Source organism: Camelina sativa, chromosome 11 (assembly GCF_000633955.1).
Source record: "Camelina sativa cultivar DH55 chromosome 11, Cs, whole genome shotgun sequence".
Lineage (NCBI taxonomy): Eukaryota > Viridiplantae > Streptophyta > Magnoliopsida > Brassicales > Brassicaceae > Camelina > Camelina sativa.
Window position 1 is genome coordinate 39473123 of NC_025695.1, and position 26906 is coordinate 39500028.

The 26906-nt window shown below is 33.1% G+C and overlaps 6 protein-coding genes and 1 pseudogene across 6 annotated transcripts; 6 read left to right on the forward strand and 1 right to left on the reverse strand.

Moving 5' to 3' along the window:
* On the forward strand, nt 1244-4467 carry LOC104728780 (annotated as a pseudogene).
* On the forward strand, nt 8559-15211 carry LOC104725600 (fumarate hydratase 2, chloroplastic-like). Its single transcript, XM_010444274.1, has 17 exons — nt 8559-8748; nt 8834-8951; nt 9039-9188; nt 12522-12632; nt 12767-12850; nt 13190-13288; nt 13370-13420; nt 13513-13562; nt 13656-13737; nt 13884-13978; nt 14062-14128; nt 14208-14258; nt 14360-14455; nt 14551-14649; nt 14754-14783; nt 14885-14950; nt 15071-15211. Exons 1-17 carry the CDS (start codon nt 8585-8587, stop codon nt 15155-15157), a joined length of 1500 nt encoding a protein of 499 aa, XP_010442576.1. The 5' UTR covers nt 8559-8584; the 3' UTR covers nt 15158-15211.
* Nucleotides 16295-18194, forward strand: LOC104725601 (cytosolic Fe-S cluster assembly factor NBP35). Its single transcript, XM_010444276.2, has 3 exons — nt 16295-16450; nt 16567-16668; nt 17083-18194. Exons 1-3 carry the CDS (start codon nt 16414-16416, stop codon nt 17991-17993), a joined length of 1050 nt encoding a protein of 349 aa, XP_010442578.1. The 5' UTR covers nt 16295-16413; the 3' UTR covers nt 17994-18194.
* LOC104725602 (protein tipD-like) lies at nt 19014-21936 on the forward strand. The gene is made up of 8 exons (XM_010444277.2): nt 19014-19333; nt 19413-19698; nt 19788-19944; nt 20039-20083; nt 20593-20758; nt 20902-21266; nt 21355-21537; nt 21629-21936. The coding sequence occupies exons 1-8, from the start codon at nt 19151-19153 to the stop codon at nt 21762-21764; spliced, it is 1521 nt and encodes a 506-aa protein (XP_010442579.1). The 5' UTR covers nt 19014-19150; the 3' UTR covers nt 21765-21936.
* LOC104725603 (pentatricopeptide repeat-containing protein At5g50990-like) lies at nt 22081-24116 on the forward strand. Its single transcript, XM_010444278.1, has 2 exons — nt 22081-22286; nt 22518-24116. Exons 1-2 carry the CDS (start codon nt 22202-22204, stop codon nt 24035-24037), a joined length of 1605 nt encoding a protein of 534 aa, XP_010442580.1. The 5' UTR covers nt 22081-22201; the 3' UTR covers nt 24038-24116.
* Nucleotides 24144-24767, forward strand: LOC104728781 (pentatricopeptide repeat-containing protein At5g50990-like). Its single transcript, XM_010447716.1, has one exon. It carries the CDS (start codon nt 24144-24146, stop codon nt 24765-24767), a length of 624 nt encoding a protein of 207 aa, XP_010446018.1.
* LOC104728782 (putative F-box protein At5g51000) lies at nt 25690-26790 on the reverse strand. The gene has a single exon (XM_010447717.1). It carries the CDS (start codon nt 26788-26790, stop codon nt 25690-25692), a length of 1101 nt encoding a protein of 366 aa, XP_010446019.1.

Below are 26906 nucleotides of genomic sequence, written 5' to 3' on the forward strand. Positions count from 1 at the left end.
TGCTATAAATTAGTTTACAACTTTACATATATATAATTTCTGCGTTTTTTATTCTTTCCATCTATACTAATCATAATTAATTACTATAATTTCGTTAAGGAAATATTGAAAAATCTAAACTAAATGATGATTTGTTTTTATTTAATTGTATTAAGTTGATTTGTTGTTTTCGTAAATATCTCACGATATAAAAGCAAATCAAATAAGTTTACGTATATATACAATTTCGTATTTAATTTATTGATTATTTTGGAAGCAACAAAGTCACAATCCATAAGTATTAAAGATTTCTCGTTATTATTAATATTCGTGATAATTATAGAGATTAAGTATGGTAGTAGTTAATATTTGATATTACTGAAGCCATTAAATACTCGATACCAATTTCCTTATTTATAGGGATTATACCTCTGTTTGGCGACAAAAATAATTACTCTTGAACCAAACAACATACATGATCCGAATATTATAAACCTGGAGTACAAACAGATCCGCGAGTTTTTTTTCTTCTATTTCCGGGTTAAAGAGGATCCGCGTCCTGACCCGGTCGTAATTAAGTGGTCGAGCAAGGGGTATAATAGTCATTTAGATAAATCGTAACTATAGGTTACTTTAATTAAATTAAGTGATTCTCTAATCATTTGTAATGAAAAACGTACCAAAACAAAGTCATGGTCCAATTTGAGTCTAATAAGTACTTCTGCTTTAATAGTATAGATAAATCACTACGGACCGTCTCTTGCTATTTTTCTTGTTTTCCTGTTCATAATTGTAAAGATTATACAAACTTTTTTTTAGAACAAAATAGTCAGATATGTCAATCAGTTCACCCAGAATAATTGAATGAAAAAATAATAGTACTTTATACAGCTATTGATGGCAAGACACAGGGGGCAAAAATACTAAGAGAATTCGATCAGTTTGCTAACAATGAATCATATGCAAACAAGCTTTTATAGATTTTACAGACCCACACTTCCTCTCAGGTGGCTCTACTAATTCATACGTGTAAATTAGTTGTTGAACATAAGCTGACGTGGCCTATTATGGTTGGTTTATATCAAAATGTCGAAGAAGAATATATATAGTTATAACTTGTCTTTCATCACTAGCCCAGTGCTCCACCATTAGACAAAGACATTGTAGAACCAAGAATATGTCAATAAATAGGAATGATGATGATTAAGAGAAAAATATAACACACGTTAAAAAGTCCCGAAGTTGCTAGCTAGCGGTTGTAGCCATGGCCTCTTTGATAATGCAGTTTGAAGGAGAGAAGAAAAACGCATGTGAAGTCGCAGACGTAACCATCAAGCAAAAAGATGAACAACAAGGGATATCTTATTCGACGTCGTTCAGGGAGGAGAGACACCTTCGGGCCGATCCAAGTTCCTTCCGATAGGTTCGGAACCTTAAGATCTTTACGAACACATTCTGGTCCCTGACGTACGTAAAACATTTTTCTCACATTATTTGTGTTGTTCTGTATGTCAGATTATGGAGAGCACAGACGCAGAGATCGCTTCAGAACTTCGAAATAGGCGGCAATCGCGAGAATGCCCGAACCAATCATCCGTGCGTTTGGCGTCTTGAAGAAATGTGCTGCCAAGGTTTTAATGCACCAAAGTCTCTGTGTAAATTTCCTTTCTCGTTTTTGGCTCATGAGTTGACGATGATTTTTTTAGGTTAACATGGAGTATGGTCTTGACCCAACGATCGGGGAAGCTATAATGCAAGCTGCACAAGAAGTAGCAGAGGGAAAGCTCAATGATCATTTTCCACTTGTTGTATGGCAAACTGGTAGTGGTACTCAAAGTAATATGAATGCTAATGAGGTAACATCTCATGCAGTAATATTGGTGACATGTTTTGTTGGATTGATCTCATGCAAATGCTACGTGAGGGGGAAATATGTTCTGGTCACAAAACAAATAATAAACAGATTTATATAACCATATATTATTTGAAAATATATATGTTAAACATTTCCCGGCTTTTTAATTACTCAAGTACGTAACATTTAATTAAACTTTGGTTTTTCTACTCTACAGTTATTTTAGTTGATTTAAGTGCAGCCAAATTGAATAGGTCAGACCTATTCCCACTCTTTCTCAAGTGACACAATTGATCTAGTTGCTAAATTGCAACATCTTATTATTTTAACATGAAGATTTTGCATTGCTCTGAATTGAGTGGTGTCAAGAAACACTTGTGATCCTCAGTTCAATTTGGTACTATCAATATTTGAGAGTTGCTTTGTATACTTTGCGAATTTACATTTAGGAACATCTTCTGACAGTTGAAACTTATGTTATTTAAGTTTCTAGCCTTATATAGTCCTCGTCACATTTTATGTTGCATATGCATTCACTAAAACTTCATAATCGATCTATTTGCTCTGCATTCTGACTTTTGTTTTACAAGTTGTCTCATCTTACTCGGTTTCTGGCAGTCATTCGAATTCAGAGATATTGTGAAAATTGGAAGAACTCATACTCAAGATGCTACACCGTTGACGCTTGGACAAGAATTTGGCGGTATTGCTACTCAAGTAAAAAACATTGTTCTGTTTTCTCATTTTGTGTTACCTTGCCTAACAAAAGTGAAAATCATACAAGCCATCAAGAAATGATTTTTAAATTTTGGATCTGATGATTGTAGGTTAAGTATGGACTTCATAGAGTCTCATGTACTCTACCCCGCATCTATCAGGTTTGGAAATGATATCTCTAGAGACTAGAGGATACTCTTCTCCAATGTTTACAGAGCTCTAACTTGTTAAACATATTTGGCCAGCTTGCGCAAGGTGGAACTGCTGTTGGGACCGGATTAAACACTAAGAAAGGGTATATCTCATTCCTGATCTTATTTATAGCATCCCAAGTTCATCTCCTCTTAGTCCACTATTGGCAACACTAGTCTCTTTATATAGGTTTGATTTAAAGATAGCTGCTGCAGTAGCTGAAGAAACAAACTTGCCATTCATCACCGCTGAAAACAAGTTTGAAGCTTTGGTTAGCCTCTAAATCGCCTTCATCTTTTATGTCTTAACTCATTCCCAGCTTTTGCTCTGGGTTCCCACCATACAGTGATACAATTTGTTTCTGAACGGTCGATATACATGAAATCAGCTGCTAAGTTATTCTGCTTTTTACAGGCTGCACACGATGCTTGTGTTGAAACCAGTGGATCACTTAATACAATCGCCACATCTTTGATGAAGATTGCTAATGATATACGTTTTCTTGGAAGGCACGTATCTATTTCTTTTTTCTTTTTTCTTTGGTTCTTCAAGACGTAATATGTTATCTTATGTTTCTATCATGTTTTCATATAGTGGCCCAAGATGTGGTCTTGGTGAACTTTCTCTGCCTGAAAATGAGCCTGGGAGCAGTATTATGCCTGTATGAATTAATGCAGAGTCCATTTAGTCTTTTATGCTCTGCCAATACTTTTTTCCTTTTCATTCATTTTGATTATTTCTCTCAGGGAAAAGTAAATCCTACACAATGTGAGGCATTGACTATGGTTTGTGCTCAAGTAAGTTACATTCATCAAAACATTCTTACTGACATAGAAATTTAATCAGCTAAGTTTGTCTTGTCCTGACTCTTTGAGTTGCATCATTGTAGGTTATGGGAAACCATGTTGCTGTGACGATTGGTGGGTCAAATGGCCACTTTGAATTGAATGTATTCAAGCCAGTGATAGCAAGCGCTCTCTTACATGTACATTAATCTCTTTCATTATATAAACATATTTTTTTAAATATAAAATATGTCAATCTTAACTATTTGATCTCTTGCGTCGTTTACAGTCCATCAGATCGGTAGCGGATGCTTCAGCTTCGTTTGAAAAAAACTGTGTGAGAGGCATTGAGGCCAACAGAGAAAGGATCTCAAAGCTATTGCACGAGGTATCTAGGCTTCTTCTTATTCGTCTTAACATTATACATGTATGGAAATGACTAATATTAACTAATTCCTTATATTCTTTTGTAGTCTCTTATGCTTGTAGCATCACTGAATCTTGTAAGTCTCCAAATATTTTTATTTTCTTTTACATTAGGATTACAGATAAATTAATATACATACAATGCTTATCTCCTTTACTAGAAAATCGGCTATGACAATGCTGCATCAGTTGCCAAGAAAGCTCACAAAGAAGGATGTACACTGAAGGTAAACAATAATAAATATTTGCAGCAAAAGAAAAGAAGTTTTGTTTATATCAGTTTGTTGGCAACATATTTGTCGCTCTCTATAAGATCCCTAAATCTAGCTTTAATTTATCATACAGGTTGCAGCTATGAACTTGGGTGTTCTTACTCCGGAAGAGTTTGATAGTCTTGTTGTTCCCGAGAAGATGATTGGTCCATCTGATTAAAATCATAATGGAGCCAAAAGCTTCAACAATTACAAAGTGATGTACTCTTTCTCTTTTACAAAAAGTGTGTTGCAAACTTTATTTTCGTGTGTAAAAAAAGTATCATATTGTATTTTCAATACATATGTATCTGTTGTTATTATTAGTAACTAGGACTCAGACCCCTGCGATGTCGCGGGGGAAATATTTTAGAAAAAAGTAAATAAAATTTAAACTTATACATCATAAAATCATTGAAATGTAAAAACATTGTTTAAAGTATTATAAATATAAGATATATTATGAAAAATTATTGTAAAACTACAATTAAAAAAATCAATATGTCAAAGTGATCCTAATTGAGAATACTGAACTAATGGTTGTAATAAGTAAATATATATTTTTTTAAATAATTATAATTAAAACAAAATAATATAAATTTTAAAAATCAAAATAGTTTTAACGAAAAGTTATGATAAATAGACGCAACTATAAAATCTATATTAAGTTTTATTAAATTTCTATATTGCTATAGTGATTTCTAAAATTTTAGTTAGATTATAAAATAACGTTGAATATTTGATATTAATATTCAAATTATTTAGATTAAACATAAAATGGAAAATTTGTTTCAATGAACAATGATTTGTTTGTTATTGATGAAAAGACAAATATATAGAAAGTTCAAAAGACATGACTATTTAAATAGTCACACTTATAGAACGAAAAGTTGTGATGAAAAAATATGAATAAAATAAAGTGAAAAGACACAACTCTAAAATAAACAGATACAACTGTTTGAGTTTAAAAAACCGAATAAAAAAAATTTTCTTACAAATAATACTAAACAAAGTCACAACTGTTGTTCGTATTTATTTAGACTGTTATTATTATTTTTGAATATTAAACTATTTTTTAACAAAAGTTACAATAAAAATATTCCTAACTTTAAATTCTATATTAAGTTGTATTAAACTTCTCTATTGCTATAATCATTTCTTAAATTTTAGTTAAATTATAGAATAACGTTGAATATTAGATATTAATATTTAATTATTTAAATTCTACATAAAATGGAAAATTTGTTTCAACAAACTTGTTAATTACTGATGAAGAGACAAATATAAATAGAGTTCAAAAGACATTACTATTTAAATAGACACACCTATTAAACCGAAAAGTTGTGATGAAAATATATAAATAAAATATAGTGAAAAGACACAACTTTACAATGAACAGATACAACCGTTTGTGTTTGCATTTGATTTCACCTTATAACCCATATAAACTGCTTTTAAATAGAAGACATCTTTATTACCATATTGAAAAGTCAAATTCAAAAACTCACTACATAATCCATCTAACTCTTGAAAAAAACTCTAGATATTTTCATGAAATTTTTATATTTAAAATTAACTAAAAAGTTGTAAATTAGATTCATCATTCCAAAAAACTTTTGTTAAATCGAGAATTGGAAGAATTTATTTACTTTTAAAAGAATGCATGCTAGAGATCTAGGTATTTTCATGAAATTTTTATATTTAAAATTAATTAAAAGTTGTAAATTAGATTCATCATTCCAAAAATCTTTTGTTAAATCAAGAATTGGAAGAATTTATTTACTTTTAAAAGAATGCATGCTAGATTGTAATTTAGAAAGCTGTAAAAACTTTGATATTGAAATTTTATATTATTTTGTGTCATGACAAAAAAGTGAAAACAGTTCAAAAAAACAAATATATCTAGATTTCAAAAGATACGAATATTCGAATAAACACAACAATTTGTCACATGATTTAGGTGAATGAAAGTTGATGTTGAGCCAAAAAAAAAACTAAAAAAAATAAACACAACTCTACAATGAATAGTTGCAACTTTACAACAATGAACAATCACAACTTTTTGTAAAACACACAATTTAAATTTTCCACAAATTTTTTTTAAAAATATCAAAAAGGTACGGTTGAAAAAACACAACTTTTGATGGCATTTATTCAGATTGCTATTATATATAGACATTAAATTTTTATATTTAAAATTAACTAAAAGTTGTAAATTAGATTCATCATTCCAAAAAATCTTTAGTTAAATCAAGAATTGGAAGAGTTTCTTTACTTTTAAAAAAATGAATGCTAGAGAATAATTTAGAAATCTATAAAAACTGTTGATATTAAAATTTTAAATTAATTTGTGTGATGGCAAAAAAATAAAAACAGTTTAAACAAACAAATATATATATATATATATTTTAAAAGATACGAATATTCGAATAAACACAACTCTACAATGAACAGTTACAACTTTACAAAAAACCGTTACAATGAACAATCACAACTTTTTGTAAAACATGCAATTAATTTTTTTTACTGTTTAGAGAGAGGCAACCGTTAATATTTTCTATCAAAAATATAAACTAAAGATAATTTGAATACAATGATGAGAAGTCATTTATATATAAATTTGAATAGACACAACTGTTTGTAAGAGACACAACTCTATATTTAACAGACACAACTTTTTAGAGAGACACAACCGTTGAAATTAAAAATATATATATGTATATATTATACGAAAATGTGTGACGTAAAATCGTAACTATTGTTCGCATTTATTCAGATTGTTATTATTATATAGATTTTTTTATCCGTTCCATTCCTACATCTATATGACCAGATGCATTATAGAGACAATTAATATTATGGGATACAAAAATCTATATGCGAATACTAAAATATCATTGGCGCTCGATGATTGTGTTTGGAGAGGTGGATAGATAGGACGACTAGTTGCTCGATCAGGACCTTAGCTTTATTGCGAGCCCAGAAGTCTCTCTTTTTTTTCGGCCTTCAGGAACAGCCTTTAAGTCAAATCCAACCTAATATCATGAATATCCTTCTACATAGAAGAAAGACACTCTAAGATCCTTTTTCAAACCTGCTCCCATTTCGAGTCAAGAGATAGATAAATAGACACGTCCCATTGCACTGATAAGGGGCGTTCGTTGTATGTTGAAGCAGAGATGAATAGGGTGGCTGTGAAGAGAGTGATGGTTGATCCTGACTCCACAGTCAATCTCATACCTATGTCCACTAGGCATTCCAAAAGAAAAGATTGGAGGAGCACTTCTCGAGGTATATAATTTGAGTTCGAATTGTCAAATCAATTTTCTAGGAATGGTATGGTCAGAGTCAATTGCAACGTTGGACCTTTTAAAAGTCCGATAGAGTTCCAGGTTGTTTTTGCACCGACGACACATTATGCTCTTCTGGGCAGACTCTAGATTCATAAAGACCAAGCGGTCCCATCGACATACCATCAATGTATAAAAGGTATAATCAAAGGAAAAAAAGTACTCGTACCAGCGGTGAGCACTCCCTTNTTATCCAATATGATGCTGGCGATGATAGCTAAGCCATCCCTCTTGCTATTTTATTTGTTTCTCGTGTTCCTAGTTGCGATATAACGTCAAGATATATATGTCTATAATATAATATGTATATATATATATATATGTATTTGATAATATATTTATGTATTTGATAATAGATACATTTTTTTTTTGTATTTAAAAACATTTAGAATAATTAGTCAGAGATTTCAATCTGTTCACACGAAATGACTCAATATATACAGAGCTATATGATTATGATGGCAAGACATAGTGGGTAAAACATCAAGAGTTTCCAATTGGTTCACCACAATAATTGTCACATTCTTTAAACAAAAAAACGATTAGTCACATGCAAAAATAATTTTATAGATTTCATTTTATAAATAGATTTTTTTTAAAAACATCTCATTGGTTCCCACACCTTTGGGTTGATAAATGCACGTGTAGAAGAATGGTAAGAATAATATATTGTCGATCGTGGTTTATTGTGATTGGTCCCAGATATTTGGTTGATGCTCGTATAAAAGATAATGGTCGGAATAACATATTGTCGATCGTGCTAGTGCTGGAACTAATTATACAAATAAAATGAAACGTTTTATTATTATTTTTGTAAAAGAAAATGAAACTTGTCTCTTCGGTTTCATTACTAGCCTAGTGCTTCGTCATTGGACAAAGACATTAAAAACCAACCATAATAAGCCACGAAAATTAACCATCACAATACGCCACGACCAAAGAAAATGTCAATATACATCAGATGACGACGATTAAGAGAAAAATTACACATTTAAGAGGCCCAACGTGGCAGTTGTAGTAGTAGTAGTCATGACCATTTCGATAATGCAGTTTGAAGGAGAGAAAAAAACCCCATCTGAAGTTGCAGACGTAACCCTCAAGAAAGAAGAAGATGAAAAACAACGTAGATATTATTCAACGTCGTTTAGGGAAGAGAGGGACACCTTCGGGCCGATCCAAGTTCCTTCCGATAAGTTGGGATCTTTACGAAAATATTCTGATCCGTGTGACGTACGTAAAACATTTTTCTCACATTCTTTTTGTTGTTCTGTATGTCAGATTATGGGGAGCTCAGACGCAGAGATCGCTTCAGAACTTTGATATAGGCGGTGATCGCGAGCGGATGCCTGAACCCATCGTCCGAGCTTTTGGCGTTTTGAAGAAATGTGCTGCCAAGGTTTTTGCACTAATTAAAAGTCTAAAAGTCTCTCTGTAATAAATTTGCTTTTTGGTTTTGGTTTATGAGTTGACGATGATGTTTTAGGTTAACATGGAGTATGGTCTTGACCCAACGATTGGGGAAGCCATAATGAAAGCTGCACAAGAAGTAGCAGAGGGAAAGCTCAATGATCATTTCCCACTTGTTGTATGGCAAACTGGCAGTGGCACTCAGACTAATATGAACGCTAATGAGGTAATATTTTTGCAGTGTTGGGGGAGATATACTTTGTATGCATGATCTCGTACAAGTGTTACCAATGGCGGATCCAAAAACTTTTGATTAGAGGCAAAATATTGAATCGACATGATACGTATATTATCTTAAAAAACAGATATATAGCTTTAAACATAACAATATCGGGAAAACCACGTTTTAAACTTTCAAAGTGTTATTGAGTAGCACTTTAAACATTAAGATATTTTCACTAACACTATAAACCTTTAAAATGATTTCACTAACACTTTAAACTTTAAAACTAACTTTCTGTTTGTACCGTCACGAAAGATGACAAAACAGTAATATCCGTCAATGTGAAATAGTTGAACTATGTTGGTTTGATTTAAATACTTATTTAATTAATTTAATTATTTATGACGATTGATAAAAAAAAAAAAAAAATACATCAAAACGAAAAAAATGAAGAACCAAAGGTATGGTTAAAACATTTGACAAATGTAAAATTGAAGATGACAATATATTTAGAATATTCATTCGTTTCTATGAGAAGGCAATCGATTTGAATCATAATCCAGTAGAGATGCATTTATTAAAAGGATTAATAATGTGAGTAACGTCGTAAAAGTTTTGTCTATAACGAAGATGAACACAAATTTATTTTTTATCTTTTTATTTATTTATAAAAACGAAAACTAATTAAAATTTAAATTAAACCAACATAGTTTAACTATTTCACGTTGACGAATATTATTATTCTGTTATTTTTTATGATGGTACAAAAATGATAATTAGTTTTAAGGTTTAAAGTATTAGTAAAATCATTTTAAAGGTTCAAAGTGTTAGTGACATCATTTTAAAAATTTATAGTATTAGTGAAATTATCTCGAGGTTTAAAGTGCTATCTAGTGACACTTTGAAAGTTTAAAACGTGATTTTCCCTAACAATATCTAACGGCTTGTCATTTTGAATTTTATTAGTTATGGATTTCTTATTATCTCTTCCGAATGTCAAATGAAAATTCAAATTGTGTTCAAGAACAATAATTAAATCTAACACGAAAAAATTGATAAATACACTCATTAAATTTTTTTATGTCAACATTGAACGTTCCTCCTCTAAAATTATTTGCTCGATTTTAATATCATTTTCTTTTACCAATTCTCCGAAAGGTAGAGTATAGACTAAATTTTTTTAACCAATGATAGATATCAATTACTCGCTTTTGCATAGACTTAAGTATTTTATTTATATATTAAAACCAAATGATGTTAATAAAATATATGCATAGATGACAAATAGTTAATTAAGTAAAATTAAAGGAGTACATCAAGTCAACAACTAACCATATGCATATTATTCTAATAAGTACTTAACTACTAAAATGTCATCTGATCTACTTTTTAACTTAATATTATAGATAACAGCGAAAAATTCGGTTTTGATATTTGTTCTTTTTTTTTTTTTGATATTTGTTCTTTAAATAGGTCTTGTCGAATGAATTAGAGATATTCTAATTAGGACTAAGTATATTTTATTCTTTTATGTAGAAAATAGCTTAAACAATTTCTGATGCAATACTATTTTAAAAATAAACATCATCATTCATCAACTATTTTTGCTTTAAGTATTCGATGTTTTATTACTCATAAAATACTTTAATTTATTAATTAGAGTATATATGCAAGATTGGTTGCACATTTTACAGGGAAAAAAAACTTTTGACTTTTGGATTAGAAAAGGTTTACTTCTATAAAATGAAGTACACAACATTGTTTTGTAGACTAAATAATTTTAATAAGTTAGGTTACAAATAGTTTATACATTAATGATAGATTAATTGGTTATAAATATGTTATACCGAAAGTCTTAAAAAAAATATTTTAAAGAATCATACCATCTAACTTACCATATTAATTTTTTTATTAAATTATTCATCAAATAAAATCTTTCGATATCTAACTTAACATATTAATTTGTTAATTATCATTATACTTCACCTCTCATTTTTATATATAAGTCTATTTTGTGAAACAAATAAATTATCATATTATTTATTATAATTAAAAAATAGTTTTATTTCCGGATATACCATAAGCTGAATTTAAAAAAATAAATATAAATTGTTCAATCTATAAAATTTCCAAGCTTTAGTAATATTATTCTTTAAAAATAATATTTATTGAATTATACTTTTTATTGAAGAACGGGTCAAAATTTGAATATTTAAATTCAAATTTACAAAATTATGTCTTATAATGACATTCAAGTCATCATGTAGAATATACATTGTTGAAATAACTTCACATATATAACTAATACAATATATTAAAATTTTATTTTAAAATATAAAATATACAAAATTTTGTATAAAATCAAATTTAACCAGTGTTATAGCACGGATAATTATCCAAAATCATTAACAATATAAAACTTACAAAATATGTGTCTTTTTTCAAGCCATCATATTTAGCAATGATTTTATTGCATAATGTTTTATCCAAAAAACTTTTAAAAACAATTACATAAATTATATTTTATATAAAATTACAATATAAATAAAATGATTTTTAACCGTGCTAAAATCTTAATCTAATTATATTATTAAACGGGAAAACTTTTGACTTTTGGATTAGAAAAAACTTTTTATTCACGTTGGTCCGTTAATAGAGAAACTCCAATATATGGAATGCCACAACATTATCAATATCATATTAAATTCATTCCAACCGATCGAATGACAAATTCAATGACAACATAACTCTTTTTAGTGTTTTATGAACTGTATTCTACCAAATATGGTGTGGCACTTTCATTAAAAAAAAAATGTATGGTGTGGCACTATATAGAAAACGCTACAAACATATGTATTATTTTATTTGTGTTTTTCCGTTTAATAATATAATTAAATTATGGTTTTGGTTCTATATATCAAATTTTGTATGGTGTGGTTCTATATATCAAACTTTTTGTATCTTTATTATGAACTTTAATTATTAATAATATGAAATATTAATTTAAACAAAATATTACTTTTACTATCATTGTAATCTTATAATTAATTATAATTAGTCTTATATGAATATTTAGTATCTATTAAAAATATAAAAAAACTCTTTGATTTAATAATAAAAATATATATATTTTTTTAGTGTATGATGTGGTGTTGTGGTACGAGATGAAAAAATGAAATATTGTGACACCGAATTTGTTGTTGTTTATTTTTATGTTTTTTATACAGAAAATTTGGTGTTATTTCAACACTAAACTTGGCATGTGGTTGGAGTCGCTCTTATGTGCTACAAGAAAATGTTTGTGAGGTAATGAAGTTTTGTGTGTGCTCTTGACAGGTCATTGCTAATAGAGCAGCTGAGATTCTTGGTCATAAAAGAGGTGAAAAAATTGTGCACCCAAACGACCATGTGAATAGATCACAATCTTCTAATGACACTTTCCCGACTGTAAGCTTTGGTTTGCATTTCCATTACCAATAACTTTGCATGATTTTAAATATCGTTGAATTGCTTTCCTTGTCCTTCCTATTGTCAAGTACTACTACTTAATTAGACTGTCCTGTTATTTTGGTTTTGTCTAGGTCATGCACATTGCAGCTGCTACTGAGATTACTTCGAGGCTGATTCCTAGTTTGAAAATTTTGCATAGCACTTTGGTGTCTAAGGTCGGACCTTATTACCTTCTTTCTCAAGTGACACAGTTGATGCATGTAGTCGCTATATATTGCAACTCACTACTATTTTAACATGAAACTTAGTTTGACTAACTAACCACTTTTGACCTCAGTTCATTGCGGTACCATTTAATATTTTAAAGCTCTCTATATGTGTTGCAACTTTACATGTTCGGACCTTGACATTTTGTTATTTTAATCCCACTTTTCTAGAAATATATAGTCCTTGTCACATTTATATTGTATATGTACTCTAACGTCAGAGTCTATTTTCTCTCCATTCTGACATCTTTTAAACTGATCGATCTCATCCTGTTTGGTTTCTCGCAGTCCTTCGAGTTCAAAGATATTGTGAAAATTGGAAGAACTCATACTCAAGATGCTACACCTTTGACACTAGGACAAGAATTTGGCGGATATGCTACTCAAGTAAATTATTTGTTTCTGTTTTCTATCCTTACTTAACAAAAGTGAGAAATATTTTTTAAAGTTAAGATCTGATAATTGTAGGTTAAGTATGGACTTCATAGAGTCGCATGTACTCTACCTCGCATCTATCAGGTTTGGAAATTAATGATACCTTTAGAAGATCTGATGTCATGTACTTCTTCAATTTTATAGAGCTCTAAACTTGTTAGAAATGTTTGTCCCAGCTTGCGCAAGGTGGAACCGCTGTTGGGACCGGATTAAACACTAAGAAAGGGTACGGTATAACTGATTTCTAATATTATTAGCATCCCAAGTTTATCTCCTCTTATTCCACTATTAGTAACAATAGTAATATATATATGTATAGGTTCGATGTAAAGATAGCTGCTGCAGTTGCTGAAGAAACAGACTTGCCATTTGTCACTGCTGAAAATAAGTTTGAAGCTTTGGTTAGTCTCTAAACCACCTTCATCAATCACATCATCATTATCCATGTCCAAACTCCTCCCTAGCTCTTGCTTTGGGTTCCTTACCATACTGATCCGTTTAAATGAAATATATGAAAACAGTTGTTACGTTATTCTGCTTTTAACAGGCTGCACACGATGCTTGTGTTGAAACCTGTGGATCTCTTAACACAATCGCCACATCTTTGATGAAAATCGCTAATGATATACGTTTTCTTGGAAGGTACGTATCTTATATTTTTTTTCTTTCTTTCTTTCTTCAAGATGTATAATGTTTTCTAATGTTTCTATCATGTTTTCATATAGTGGCCCAAGATGTGGTCTTGGTGAACTTTCTTTACCTGAAAATGAGCCAGGAAGCAGTATTATGCCTGTATGAATGCATTTTTCCTATTTTCTCCTATACCCATAAACTTTTTAATCCCTTTATATTAACAATTTTTGATTCTCAGGGAAAAGTGAATCCTACACAGTGTGAGGCCTTGACTATGGTTTGTGCTCAAGTAAGTTCCATTCATCAAATTAAAAGATTTACTGACGTATAGTTTTTACATAGCTAAGGTTGTCTTGTTCCTGATCACTCTATGGGTTGCATCGTTTCTAGGTTATGGGAAACCATGTAGCTGTGACAATTGGTGGGTCAAATGGCCATTTTGAATTGAACGTATTCAAGCCGGTGATAGCACATGCTCTCTTACATGTACTTATACTCTTTTCATTGTGCATCTCTTTCTTTTATTATATATATATAAAATATGTCAATCCTAACCATTTGATCTCACATCTTTGATACAGTCCATTAGATTACTAGCAGATGCTTCAGCTTCGTTTGAGAAAAACTGTGTGAGAGGCATTAAGGCCAACAGAGAAAGAATCTCAAGGCTATTGCACGAGGTAGGCTTCTTCAGGTCTCGATCATTTATTTCTTAAAATTATCCAATTGCGGAAATGATTTATAGGAACTAATTAATTCCTTTATTTTATGTATTTCTTTTTAGTCTCTTATGCTTGTGACATCATTGAATCCTGTAAGTCTTTCCAAATAGTTAACTTATTTGTCAAGTCATCATTGAATATATAAACCACAATGCTAATTTCTCTCGGATCCTTGTCTTCTTTCTTATACTAGAAAATCGGCTATGACAATGCTGCAGCAGTTGCCAAGAGAGCTCACAGAGAAGGATGTACATTGAAGGTAATTAAACAACAAAATATATAAAAGATTCATAACAAAATAAATCGTTTTTTAGAGACACAACTGAAATTGATGCATATAATAAGGTCCCTAAATCTGGCTTTAATTTTTATTATACAGGTTGCAGCTATGGATTTAGGTGTTCTTACTTCGGAAGAGTTTGATACTCTTGTTGTTCCCGAGAAGATGCTTGGCCCATCTGATTAAACATTATAATGGAGCCGATAGCTTCATCAATTACTAGTTTACTACTAAGTGATGTGTGTGTGTTTTTATATTACATTTGTGATGTGATTTGTAAATACATATGTTAAAGAGTCATGTGGTCATAGTGTAGTACAACTTTTTTAATAAAAGGTACCAAAATGTCAAGTTGTATTGTTTGGGATATATATAAATACAATAATCAACTTTGATTACACTATACATTCACAACAGATTCACTTCAATCCACAATCAAGGAGACTACTCTTATGACGACGGGCTTGCCTTATGGTTTGCCACTCGACCTACTTAGCCTAAACAAGTTGTAGATCTTTTTCTCACTAGTTCGGTCTTGCTCAGAAAATTCAGCTATACGTAACAGTCATTGTATACACAGTTTTTGGGTTTGAATTAATTTTACATTCAATTCAAAAAAAAGATTACACTATACATTCTAATGGTTAGAAGAACAAAAAAATGAAAGAAAAATGTGAAATGAAATAAGCAATTTTTGAAAAATGAACTGAAAAGATGCTGAGAAGGAAGAAAATAATAATTGGTAACCAAACAATAACAATATCTTGTAAAATATATTAAATATTCTATAAATCAAATTTCAATGAAAAATACTAATATTACTTTTAATGTATATATAATGAAGTTTATATTTGATTTTAAAATAAAATTTGTGAATTAAATTTTATATATTTCGAGTTAAATAATAATAATTAATACTAGCCTACAATAAAAATTTTAAGAGTAACTTAAAATATTTTTTAGTTTTTGTTTACAATGTAAACATCTCCTAAATTTATTTTACTATTCATACAATTTTTCAAATAAATCCTTAAGATTAATTTAACATGATAATCATATCAAAAATATTTTTCCTGTTACTATATTGTGAAAATATGATAAATATTATACTATAATATTGAAATATTATTAAAAACATAATTTTTTATTTTGTTTAAACTAAAAATGAATTTTAATATATGTTCCTTTTTTGGTTCCATATGTTCATTTCTATGTGTTTTGTGACATTTTATCAATATATGAATTGGTCATAAGGCCCATGGGAGTCCAATGGGCTTTGTATCAATCAAATTGTACCGACCAAATCGATCATCATACGCGTCTTCGTCTTCTTCTTCTTCTTCTTCGTCTTTCGACTTCTCTCTCTCAAACCATCGCCCCCCTTAAGCAGAGAAGAGCCCTTCGAGTTCGAGGAACCAATTAAGAAACCACAGGTCGACAACATGGAGAACATAGATATTCCAGAGGACGCCAACGAGCGTAAGCAAAATCTGTCCTTTTTCAAATTTTCTTATAGCTTCATGCGTTCTTATTTCTGGGTTTAACCTAATTTGCGTTCTTGTTTGTTTGTTTGGTTGGTTGGTGGTGAATAATAGATTGCCCAGGTCCTCAATCGGAAACTGCTGGAAAGTCAGATTCTTGTGCAGGTTGCCCTAATCAGGAAGCTTGTGCTACTGCTCCTAAGGGACCTGATCCAGGTTCGATTTTTACTTGAGTGTCTCTGTTTTTGAGTCATAGTTAGGATTCATCTCACAAGTTTCCTCTTAGCCAAATTGAGATGGGTTTTGTGTCGATGTGTTTGTATATGAGCTTGTATCTTCGTACATCATACATGTTCGATTGCTTCAGTATCTGTTTCTTATTTTGAAGGTTTATAATAGATTAGTATCTAGGCTTTTGAAACTCTAAAATAGCTCTATTTGGAATTGTGACTTCCTTTTACTTGCTCTATAATGATCTGTTGAGAGTGTAACACCAGTCACCATGTGATGATGATAATGCTTATGTTGATTTAAGCTCCATATCTGTATGTGTTTGAGTTGGAGATTCACTTGGTTACTGGTTGAACTTATGCGGGGGTATCTAGGCTGACGTTTTCTGTTTTTGTGTAGATTTGGTTGCCATAGCTGAGAGAATGAGCACTGTTAAGCACAAGATTCTGGTTTTGTCTGGCAAAGGTGGAGTTGGTAAGAGCACTTTCTCAGCTCAGCTCTCGTTTGCCCTGGCGGGTATGGACCATCAAGTAGGTCTGATGGACATTGATATATGTGGTCCAAGCATTCCAAAAATGTTAGGTCTTGAAGGGCAAGAGATTCACCAGAGTAACCTTGGTTGGTCCCCGGTTTATGTGGAAGACAACCTTGGTGTCATGTCCATAGGTTTCATGCTCCCTAACTCTGATGAGGCTGTGATCTGGAGAGGCCCACGCAAGAACAGCCTTATCAAACAGTTCTTAAAAGACGTCTACTGGGGAGAAATTGATTACCTCGTGGTTGATGCCCCACCAGGAACCTCAGATGAACACATCTCCATCGTCCAGTACCTTCTACCCTCGGGAATTGATGGTGCCATCATTGTCACGACACCTCAGGAAGTCTCTTTGATTGATGTCAGGAAAGAAGTGAGCTTTTGCAAGAAAGTTGGAGTCCCTGTGCTAGGAGTCGTAGAGAACATGAGTGGTTTGTCTCAACCGTTGAAGGATGTCAAATTCATGAAGCTGCTGACAGAAACTGGCTCCTCCAGTGACGTAACCCAAGACGTAATCTCTTGCCTAAGAGAACATGCACCAGAGCTTCTCAACATCGTGGCTTGCAGCGAAGTGTTTGACAGCAGCGGAGGTGGTGCAGAGAGAATGTGTCGGGAAATGGGAATACCATTTCTTGGGAAGGTTCCTTTGGATCCACAGCTTTGCAAAGCAGCTGAACAAGGTAAGTCATGCTTTGAGGATAACAAGTCTGTTAGTGCACCCGCGCTTAAAAGCATCATAGAGAAAGTTGTTCCTTCGACAGTGATGACCGAGTGAAGTAGAAGAAGAAGAAGAAGTTAATCATTTTAACACTTTTGGTCAGTTCTGTGAACAGACAATGCTTTTATCTTTTCTTTTCGGGGTTGTGGTTAAGTTATAGGCTGTTTGTGTAAGTTACAGGCGTTGTTTTGTTTCACATGTCGACTAAGACTTTTATAATGAGGTTGAACCCATAAAGTCTTGTTGAGTTTAGATGAATGAAATTGATCCAAAATTAAACCAAATATTAAGTTAGTTTATAACAAGGTTGAATCTAACTGAAAAAAGTTGATATATGTATCCGAAAAGAAAAAAAAAAAGTATCCGAAAGCGAATAAATTTTTGTATTTTGTATATCTATCCAAATAAGTTAGTTTATAACAAGGTTTATAAGAATTAAGGTCATATGTATCTAATCATATGACCTTCTTTGTTTCTCTTAATTATGGAACCTTCAGATAAAATTGTGTCCCAAAAGAGTTCATAAATCTAAAGCACCTCCAACCACAACACCAAATTTGGTATTGTAGTCATATTAATTTTGGTGACAAAATGTTCAATTTTTCTTTTTCTTAACGTCTAACCACAATGCTAAATTTTACATGAAAAAGATGATCCTCTATTTATTAAATTATCGAAAAGATGCCTCTTTTAATTTAATGTATTCTATTATTAAATTAAAAATTTATCTTTCTGATTAGTAATTTTAATAAATACTAATACTTTTTTTTGTCAAAAATACTAGTTATTCTTATAACTGATTAACTATAATTCTGACATTCTTTTCTTTTCTTTTTTATTTGATATCAAGTGACATTCTTTTTTTTTTTTTTTCATTAAAGCTATTTATCTATTTTTGTATTAATTGTCAAGATATATAGATTTATGTTATTAGATCTCCATTCACTCTAAAATTAGGCTATTTTATTTACTTTATTTTCATCTCTAAAACTTTTACATACTTTTTTTTTTTTTTTTTTTTTTTTTTTTTTTTTTTTATGTTTAATCTTTCTAAATATAGTGTTCTTTTCAATTGCTACAATTCTCCACGTGAGGAGGAGGAGTTTCTGAATAAAAAGCACAATTTTGTTGAAAATCAGACAAAGAGACGATCAGATCCCAATTTGTCTTTGGCACAAGAACCAATCCCACCCACAAGTTTTGGAAATCAGAAAATGAGCGAGCTTCCCGGGAACCCTAAGAAACCCAAACTCAAAGAAGAAGAAGAAGAAGAAGAAGAAGAAGAAGCTAATGTCTCTTATAGAGATGAGCAAGAAGAAGTACTTGTCGCTTTAGTAGAGCATCGTTCTAATGAAATCGAGCGTATCAACCATCACATATCTAATTACCAAACCAAGGTCTCTCTCTCTCTCCCCCTCCTCAAAGTTTACATTTTTTTTCGTTTCAGTGATTTGATTGATCGGTGGGTTTCTTCAGCTTATTGAAGCAGAGAGAAGTTTACAGAATTCAAAAGCTAAGTTAGCTCAACTTCGTGGAGTTTCTTCAGTTCCATCTAAACCATTGAAGACTTTAAGGAATGTGAGTGAAGACTATGCGTCTCCATCACCTAGCAAGACTTTAAGGCCCTGTGATAGCTCTGATCATCCTAGAACTAGTAGTGCTAGTAGTGTCTCTAAGGCTAAGACTGTTGTTGTGAAGCCAAAATCTGAACCATCTCGTGACAGTCCTAATGTTAAAGATAGAGGGACGAAGAGGAAATTTGGTAAGCACTTCTTGAACATTAGTTTTTCGTATATATATTTGAGGCTTCTTTTAGTGTTGACTGGTTTTGTTGTGTCTTTGTTATTGCAGAGCAAAAGGAGCACAAGGAATTGATTCGGTTGATCGCTAGAAACTCTTCACCAACTACAATCAAGTGTCATACCAGCAATCAGATCTCTAGTCAGCACAAGAGGAAATTAAGAAGCTTGATTCTGTGTCCTGTAAATGAGCAGCTGTTTGCAACAAGGTACATGACTACACGACCCATTAGTCTGCTGTTGGGTGTAAAACATGGGTTCTGTAAAATCTGATCTGTCTTTATGTTTTCTTGTATCATTAAGTTCTCTGGATGGCATGGTCAGTTTATGGCAACTGCAGCCTGGAAGGTGAGTTTTTCTCCCACTTTGTTCCCTGTGTCAATGTACTGTATTGATATTAGTTTGTGACTAGCCTCTTACTTGAAGTGAGATTTAGTGCAGGGAAGCTCACGGTACGTGACAAAAATGATGACTTGTAGCTATTTGTATTAAGGATTTATCTTTAGGTTTATGGCCTCAGATTTAGATAGAATTATATGTATTGACATCAGAACTCAAACGGTGCCCCTTGCTTAAAGTTAAATGGAAAGCATATACACCCAACTGCTTTGGTTCATCATAGTTGGGTGTTGTTTTTGTTGTCTATATTGTTTTTATACTAAACAGAAGGATTAAACAAATGGAATAAGTTTGTTAGATGGGTTTAGTATATTAAGTTAACAGAACGTATGTAGCAATTGTGCCAATGTTTGATATAGATCATAATTTAAACGTTCCATCCAAATTAGGTAGCTTTTATGTAGGAAATATATATGTTTTGATATCTTCTATTGATTTGCGGTTAATTTAATTGGCAGATTGGCTGCATCATTGCTTAGTACCACTGACTGTTTGTCTCGAAAACAAAGGAGATGGGCAGAAGATATGGCCTGGCACCCATCTGGGCACACCCTTTTCTCTGTATACGCAGCAGACGATGGTGATTCTCAGATATCGATCTTAAATTTGAACAAGACACGCGGGGTAAGATGTTTCTACACCACATTATTTGAAACTTCACGACGTTGCTGATTTAAAAAAAAAAAGACAAAGACAACGCAACACACTAGTATTTTGCTTTTGGAAAGTATCTCAAACTAGGTACTTTTCTTTTTGTGTTGGTGAAGGTTACTTTCCTGGAAAATAAACCCCACGTAAAAGGGATTATCAACAACATAAAGTTCATGCCTTGGGAAAATACATGCTTTGTCACCGGAGGAAGTGATCATGCTGTTGTACTATGGAACGAGAGTGATAATGAAGAAAACAAATGGAAGTCGAAACCTTTACACAGGAATCTACATTCAGCTGCTGTAATGGGAGTGGACGGGATGAGGAACAAGAACGTTGTTTTATCAGTTGGTGCAGACAAGAGAATATGCGGGTTTGATGTTCAAGTTGGTAGAGCAGACTACAAGCATCAAATAGACTATAAGTGCATGAGCGTTCTCTCCAATCCTTGTGACTTCAATCTTTTCATGGTTCAGTCAGGGTAAGAAGAAGAACTTGTCAAATATGATTTACCAAATTTGCTAGGTACCTTTCACTAACGAAGAAGACTCTTGGCATTGTAATGTCAGGGAACCCGAGAAACAGCTTCGACTGTTTGATATCAGGTTAAGGAAAACAGAACTCCATTCGTTTGGGTGGAAGCAAGACAGCAGTGAATCACAATCAGCTTTGATAAATCAGTCTTGGTCTCCTGATGGTTTATACATAACCTCTGGCTCAGTCGACCCGGTCATCCATGTGTTTGACATCAGGTAACATCTCTGTTCATTTGGGTTAAATAAAGATAGATTTCTTTACATTAATTTTGTGATTTATGGTATTGTTGTTACACTTGTGGTGAAGGTACAATGCTCGTAAGCCAGCACAATCAATAAAAGCGCATCAGAAACGAGTGTTTAAAGCGGAATGGCATTACTCTCAGCCACTTCTCATCTCAATATCTTCTGATCTCAACATTGGTCTGCACAAGATCTCATGAAACTTTTGACCTCTAACATGTCTGTATTCTTCATATCTTTTATTAACTGAGTATACAGGGGTTAAGGTGGCGTAATATTTTATCAGTCATCATTCATACCAATTTTAGTTTTAGGCATAAAACATCATTTACATGTGGATTGAATAAAAAGCTTTACATTCAATTTTATAAATGATTCGTTTATTTAAACATTACTGCTGCTTTGCCGTGAATTGGCTTTGTCAAATGAGCCATTAGAAATCGTGATTTCACAAGTATGTATTGATTTACCAAGTACAGTACAGTACTTTACTTCAGAAAGAAAGAACAAAAAAAAACGTAATAAAAATTCAACCTTTTGGCGAAAACATAGAAAACGAAACCTCCAAATTCTAAATCGCTCTAATTTGAGATTTTAGCTGTCCTCCTCCATGTGAGAGCGAAAGGGTTTAAGAGAGATGAAGAGAATCTCCACTAACGTCCCCGGAATCAGAAGATTCTGCGTCACCTCTCTCTCCTCATCATCCGCTTCAAACCTCACTGGTAAAAGTTTCTTCTTTATATCCGAATCAGACATTTCTGTAGATTCCATGTCTGGGGTTTATTTAATTATCATCAATCTCCAGTTTCCATAGCTTTTTGGGTTGGTTTGTGTTTAAAGTTTCTCTCTTTTTGTAATTTGGGACTATTTGGTGACTAAGATTTGATTATTCGATTTGTCGCTGCCAATTGGGCTACAATTCACTCTATAAAGTTTCATGCTTTTGCTTGTAGATCATCGGATGTTGAAACAAGTTCTTGAATCATGCAAAGCTCCTTCAAATTCTAAATGTGTTCTTCAAGCACATGCTCAGATCTTTAAACTTGGATATGGGACATATCCATCTCTTCTTGTCTCCATGGTTGCAGCTTACAGACGCTGCAACCTTTCATATTTTGCTCGCCGGCTTCTTCTTTGGTTCCTCTCTTTGTCTCCTGGTATTTGTAACACGAACCTAATCATTGAGAGTCTTATGAAAATCGGAGAGTACGGTTTGGCTAAGAAGGTTCTTCGTAACGCTAGTGATCAGAATGTGATTACTTGGAACTTGATGATTGGTGGTTATGTCAGAAATGTTCAGTACGAAGAAGCTTTGAAAACTCTTAAGGTTATGCTTAGGTTTTCGGATATTAAACCGAATAAGTTCAGTTTCGCTTCCGCTTTAGCTGCTTGTGCCCGGCTTGGAGACTTGCACCATGCAAAGTGGGTGCATTCTCTGATGATTGACGCTGGGATTGAACTTAATACAATATTGTCTTCTGCACTTGTCGATGTGTATGCAAAGTGTGGAGATATAGAAACTTCGAGGGAGGTTTTCTATAGTGTTGAACGGAGCGATGTATCGATTTGGAATGCGATGATCACTGGTTTTGCTACTCATGGACTAGCCACTGAAGCAATCAGAGTGTTTTCAGAGATGGAAGCAGAACATGTTTCACCAGACTCGATAACATTTCTTGGGGTTTTAACAGCGTGTAGCCATTGCGGTTTGCTTGAAGAAGGGAAAGAGTACTTTGGTCTAATGAGTCAGCGATTTTCAATACAGCCAAAGTTAGAGCACTACGGTGCTATGGTTGATCTGTTAGGCAGAGCAGGACGGGTCAAAGAAGCGTATGAGTTGATAGAGTCAATGCCTATCGAGCCAGATGTAGTGATATGGAGGTCTCTTCTTAGTTCCTCCAGAACTTACAAGAACCCTGAGCTAGGAGAAATCGCGATACAGAACCTTTCAAAGGCAAAGAGTGGAGACTATGTGTTGCTTTCGAACATCTATAGCTCCACGAAGAAATGGGAGAGCGCTCAAAAGGTCAGAGAGTTGATGACTAAAGAAGGAATCCGTAAAGCCAAAGGAAAGAGTTGGGTGGAATTTGGAGGTGTGATACATCGGTTTAAAGCAGGAGATACATCTCATATAGAAACAAAGGCTATATACAAAGTATTAGAAGGATTGATACAGAGAACTAAGTCTGAAGGGTTTGTGTCTGACACTGATTTGGTGTTGATGGATGTCTCTGAAGAAGAGAAAGAAGAGAACTTGAATTACCACAGTGAAAAGCTCGCGTTGGCGTATGTGATCTTGAAGAGTAGTCCAGGATCAGAAATTAGAATCCAGAAGAATATACGGATGTGCAGTGATTGCCACAACTGGATAAAACAAGTGTCGAAGTTGTTGAATAGAGTGGTTATAGTGCGGGATCGGATACGGTTTCATAGGTTTGAAGATGGGTTGTGTTCTTGCAGAGATTATTGGTAAAAGAGATATATAGGCTACAAACGCTATTTTTATCTGCATTCTTTGTTCACAAACTCGTAAAGGGGAACGATCAAGAAACCAAACACGGCTGGAACTTTTANAGTCAATGCCTATCGAGCCAGATGTAGTGATATGGAGGTCTCTTCTTAGTTCCTCCAGAACTTACAAGAACCCTGAGCTAGGAGAAATCGCGATACAGAACCTTTCAAAGGCAAAGAGTGGAGACTATGTGTTGCTTTCGAACATCTATAGCTCCACGAAGAAATGGGAGAGCGCTCAAAAGGTCAGAGAGTTGATGACTAAAGAAGGAATCCGTAAAGCCAAAGGAAAGAGTTGGGTGGAATTTGGAGGTGTGATACATCGGTTTAAAGCAGGAGATACATCTCATATAGAAACAAAGGCTATATACAAAGTATTAGAAGGATTGATACAGAGAACTAAGTCTGAAGGGTTTGTGTCTGACACTGATTTGGTGTTGATGGATGTCTCTGAAGAAGAGAAAGAAGAGAACTTGAATTACCACAGTGAAAAGCTCGCGTTGGCGTATGTGATCTTGAAGAGTAGTCCAGGATCAGAAATTAGAATCCAGAAGAATATACGGATGTGCAGTGATTGCCACAACTGGATAAAACAAGTGTCGAAGTTGTTGAATAGAGTGGTTATAGTGCGGGATCGGATACGGTTTCATAGGTTTGAAGATGGGTTGTGTTCTTGCAGAGATTATTGGTAAAAGAGATATATAGGCTACAAACGCTATTTTTATCTGCATTCTTTGTTCACAAACTCGTAAAGGGGAACGATCAAGAAACCAAACACGGCTGGAACTTTTAAAGCACAGTTTCAGGTTTTATGGTACATTGTCTTGAAGACATGGAGCTGAGTAATCAGATACATTCTGAAATATCTTTGAATATCTCATCGATTTGGTCTTTGCTGTTGAAAGTTTTGGGAGGTTGATGATGTTGGGAAATTAAAAATTTTAGGACCAATTTGGAATAATTAGTGTAGTTAAACAGGTGATTTACCATTATATCCAAGTCATTTGGCAGTTGTGTCCTGGATCAGAGGGTATAGGGGTGAAAAATAAAAACTAACTGAGCTAAGGTTATCTGTTACAAACAATTACAGTCTTCCGCTCTACCAACTGAGCTAAGGTCGGATTGTTATTTATATTCACCTACTTCTTATATTATATTCCTTTATAGTTGTTTATACAAAAGGTATTTGCAACATCTTGTTGCCAAAACTCAATTCCTTCTCTTAAAAACAAAACTCTAATATCAAATATTGTTGTTGTGCGAAAGCTGATTCCTTGATTCACATGCAATATGAAGAGGACACATTAATTGATGAAAGTCTCAATTTTAGTCTTGGTATAACATCAATCGAGATGTCAGATATATAGTTTTGGGCCTTTGGCTTTAACAGGTACATAATGGATGTAATTCTCAAGATCACAAGGACAAATACGAGATTCTGTTCAAGAACTATGAAACCCCCAGAAAGTTCATTGATACAGAAAGAAGAAAAGAAAAAACAGAATTGATTGGCCAATCTTTGTTCAAAAAGGCATGAGAACACTTGAGGGAAAAAAAAAACATAAATGAATGAAAAAGGTATTTGATGTAAACTATATAATAGAGTCTAATATATCATCTCTTTCTTTTTGTCGTCTTTTGCCTCTTGCAAGTACTGGGAACCGTACTGGAGATTTGCACCGAACTTGGAACATAAGAGCACATAATCCAACTTTTGTTTTCTCTAAGATCCACTTCTTTGTAGTATCCCTTCTCACCAACCATGTAAACTTTGTCTAAATAACAAACCATTGCTACTTTCTTCTTCTCGTCGACGAAGAAACTCCCATATATAAACCGATACATGTCATTCAACGGCGTGATCATATCAATTTTTAAAAAGTTCCTCCACGACACTATATCGTACTCAATCTTAGTTGTAATCCATATTCCAAACTCATATGTATTCCACTTATGAAAAAACACTGCAAGCTTTTCTTCTCTAACAACAGATAGCTGTACATCATCTATAGGAACAGAGTGAAATGGAAGAGGGAGACGTGGTCCAAATGTCTCACTTGTGAAATCAAAACAGACTAAACATTCTTCAGTCGTCTCTTTCAAACTTCTTCTCCTGGCAATTAAGTAAGTATTTCCTTTCAAGCTAACACCCGGGCGACATTTATAACGGTCGGTAGTAACACCAAGAAACCTCCATGCACTAGACTTAAAATCGTAGATTTCATACTTTTCATGAGGCCATGAGTGCAACTTCAAGATTTTGTGGCTGTTGTTGCTGTCGTATCCTATAGCTAACTCTTGTAATATTAATCCGAACTCATTTCTAGGACGTTGGATCCACCTAATTTGACCCAAATATGGGTTCCAAACCATGAGCCTCAAGTCTTTCCCAGTGACGCATAACAATAAGCCATCACAATGATACACTTTAGATATTTTAACTTGATTGAGTTTACCTATTTGCTTTATAGATGAATCTACCAAGTCTGTGTGGTTATGGAGATTGACGCTCATTAAACAAGCCTTTGAATGACATATCAAGACCGCCATAGCCTCCTTGGCTTCTTTACCATAATACTTCTTTGTTAAGTTCGGATATTTCGATGAATCATTCCATTGTTTGCATGTAGATCTCACTGCTCTCAAAGATGTTATTGGAACCCTAGAGAGTATCTCTTCTACCAAATCCAGAGGAAGATCGGACATCGCCGTCATTGTTTCAAATAGAGATTAGGGTTTTCAGCTTTCACCCTTGCACTTGCACACACGAGTCTTTTTTTCAGTGTTCAAGAAAGCGCTAGGCGTTAACTAGGCGGTGATGCAACGCCTAG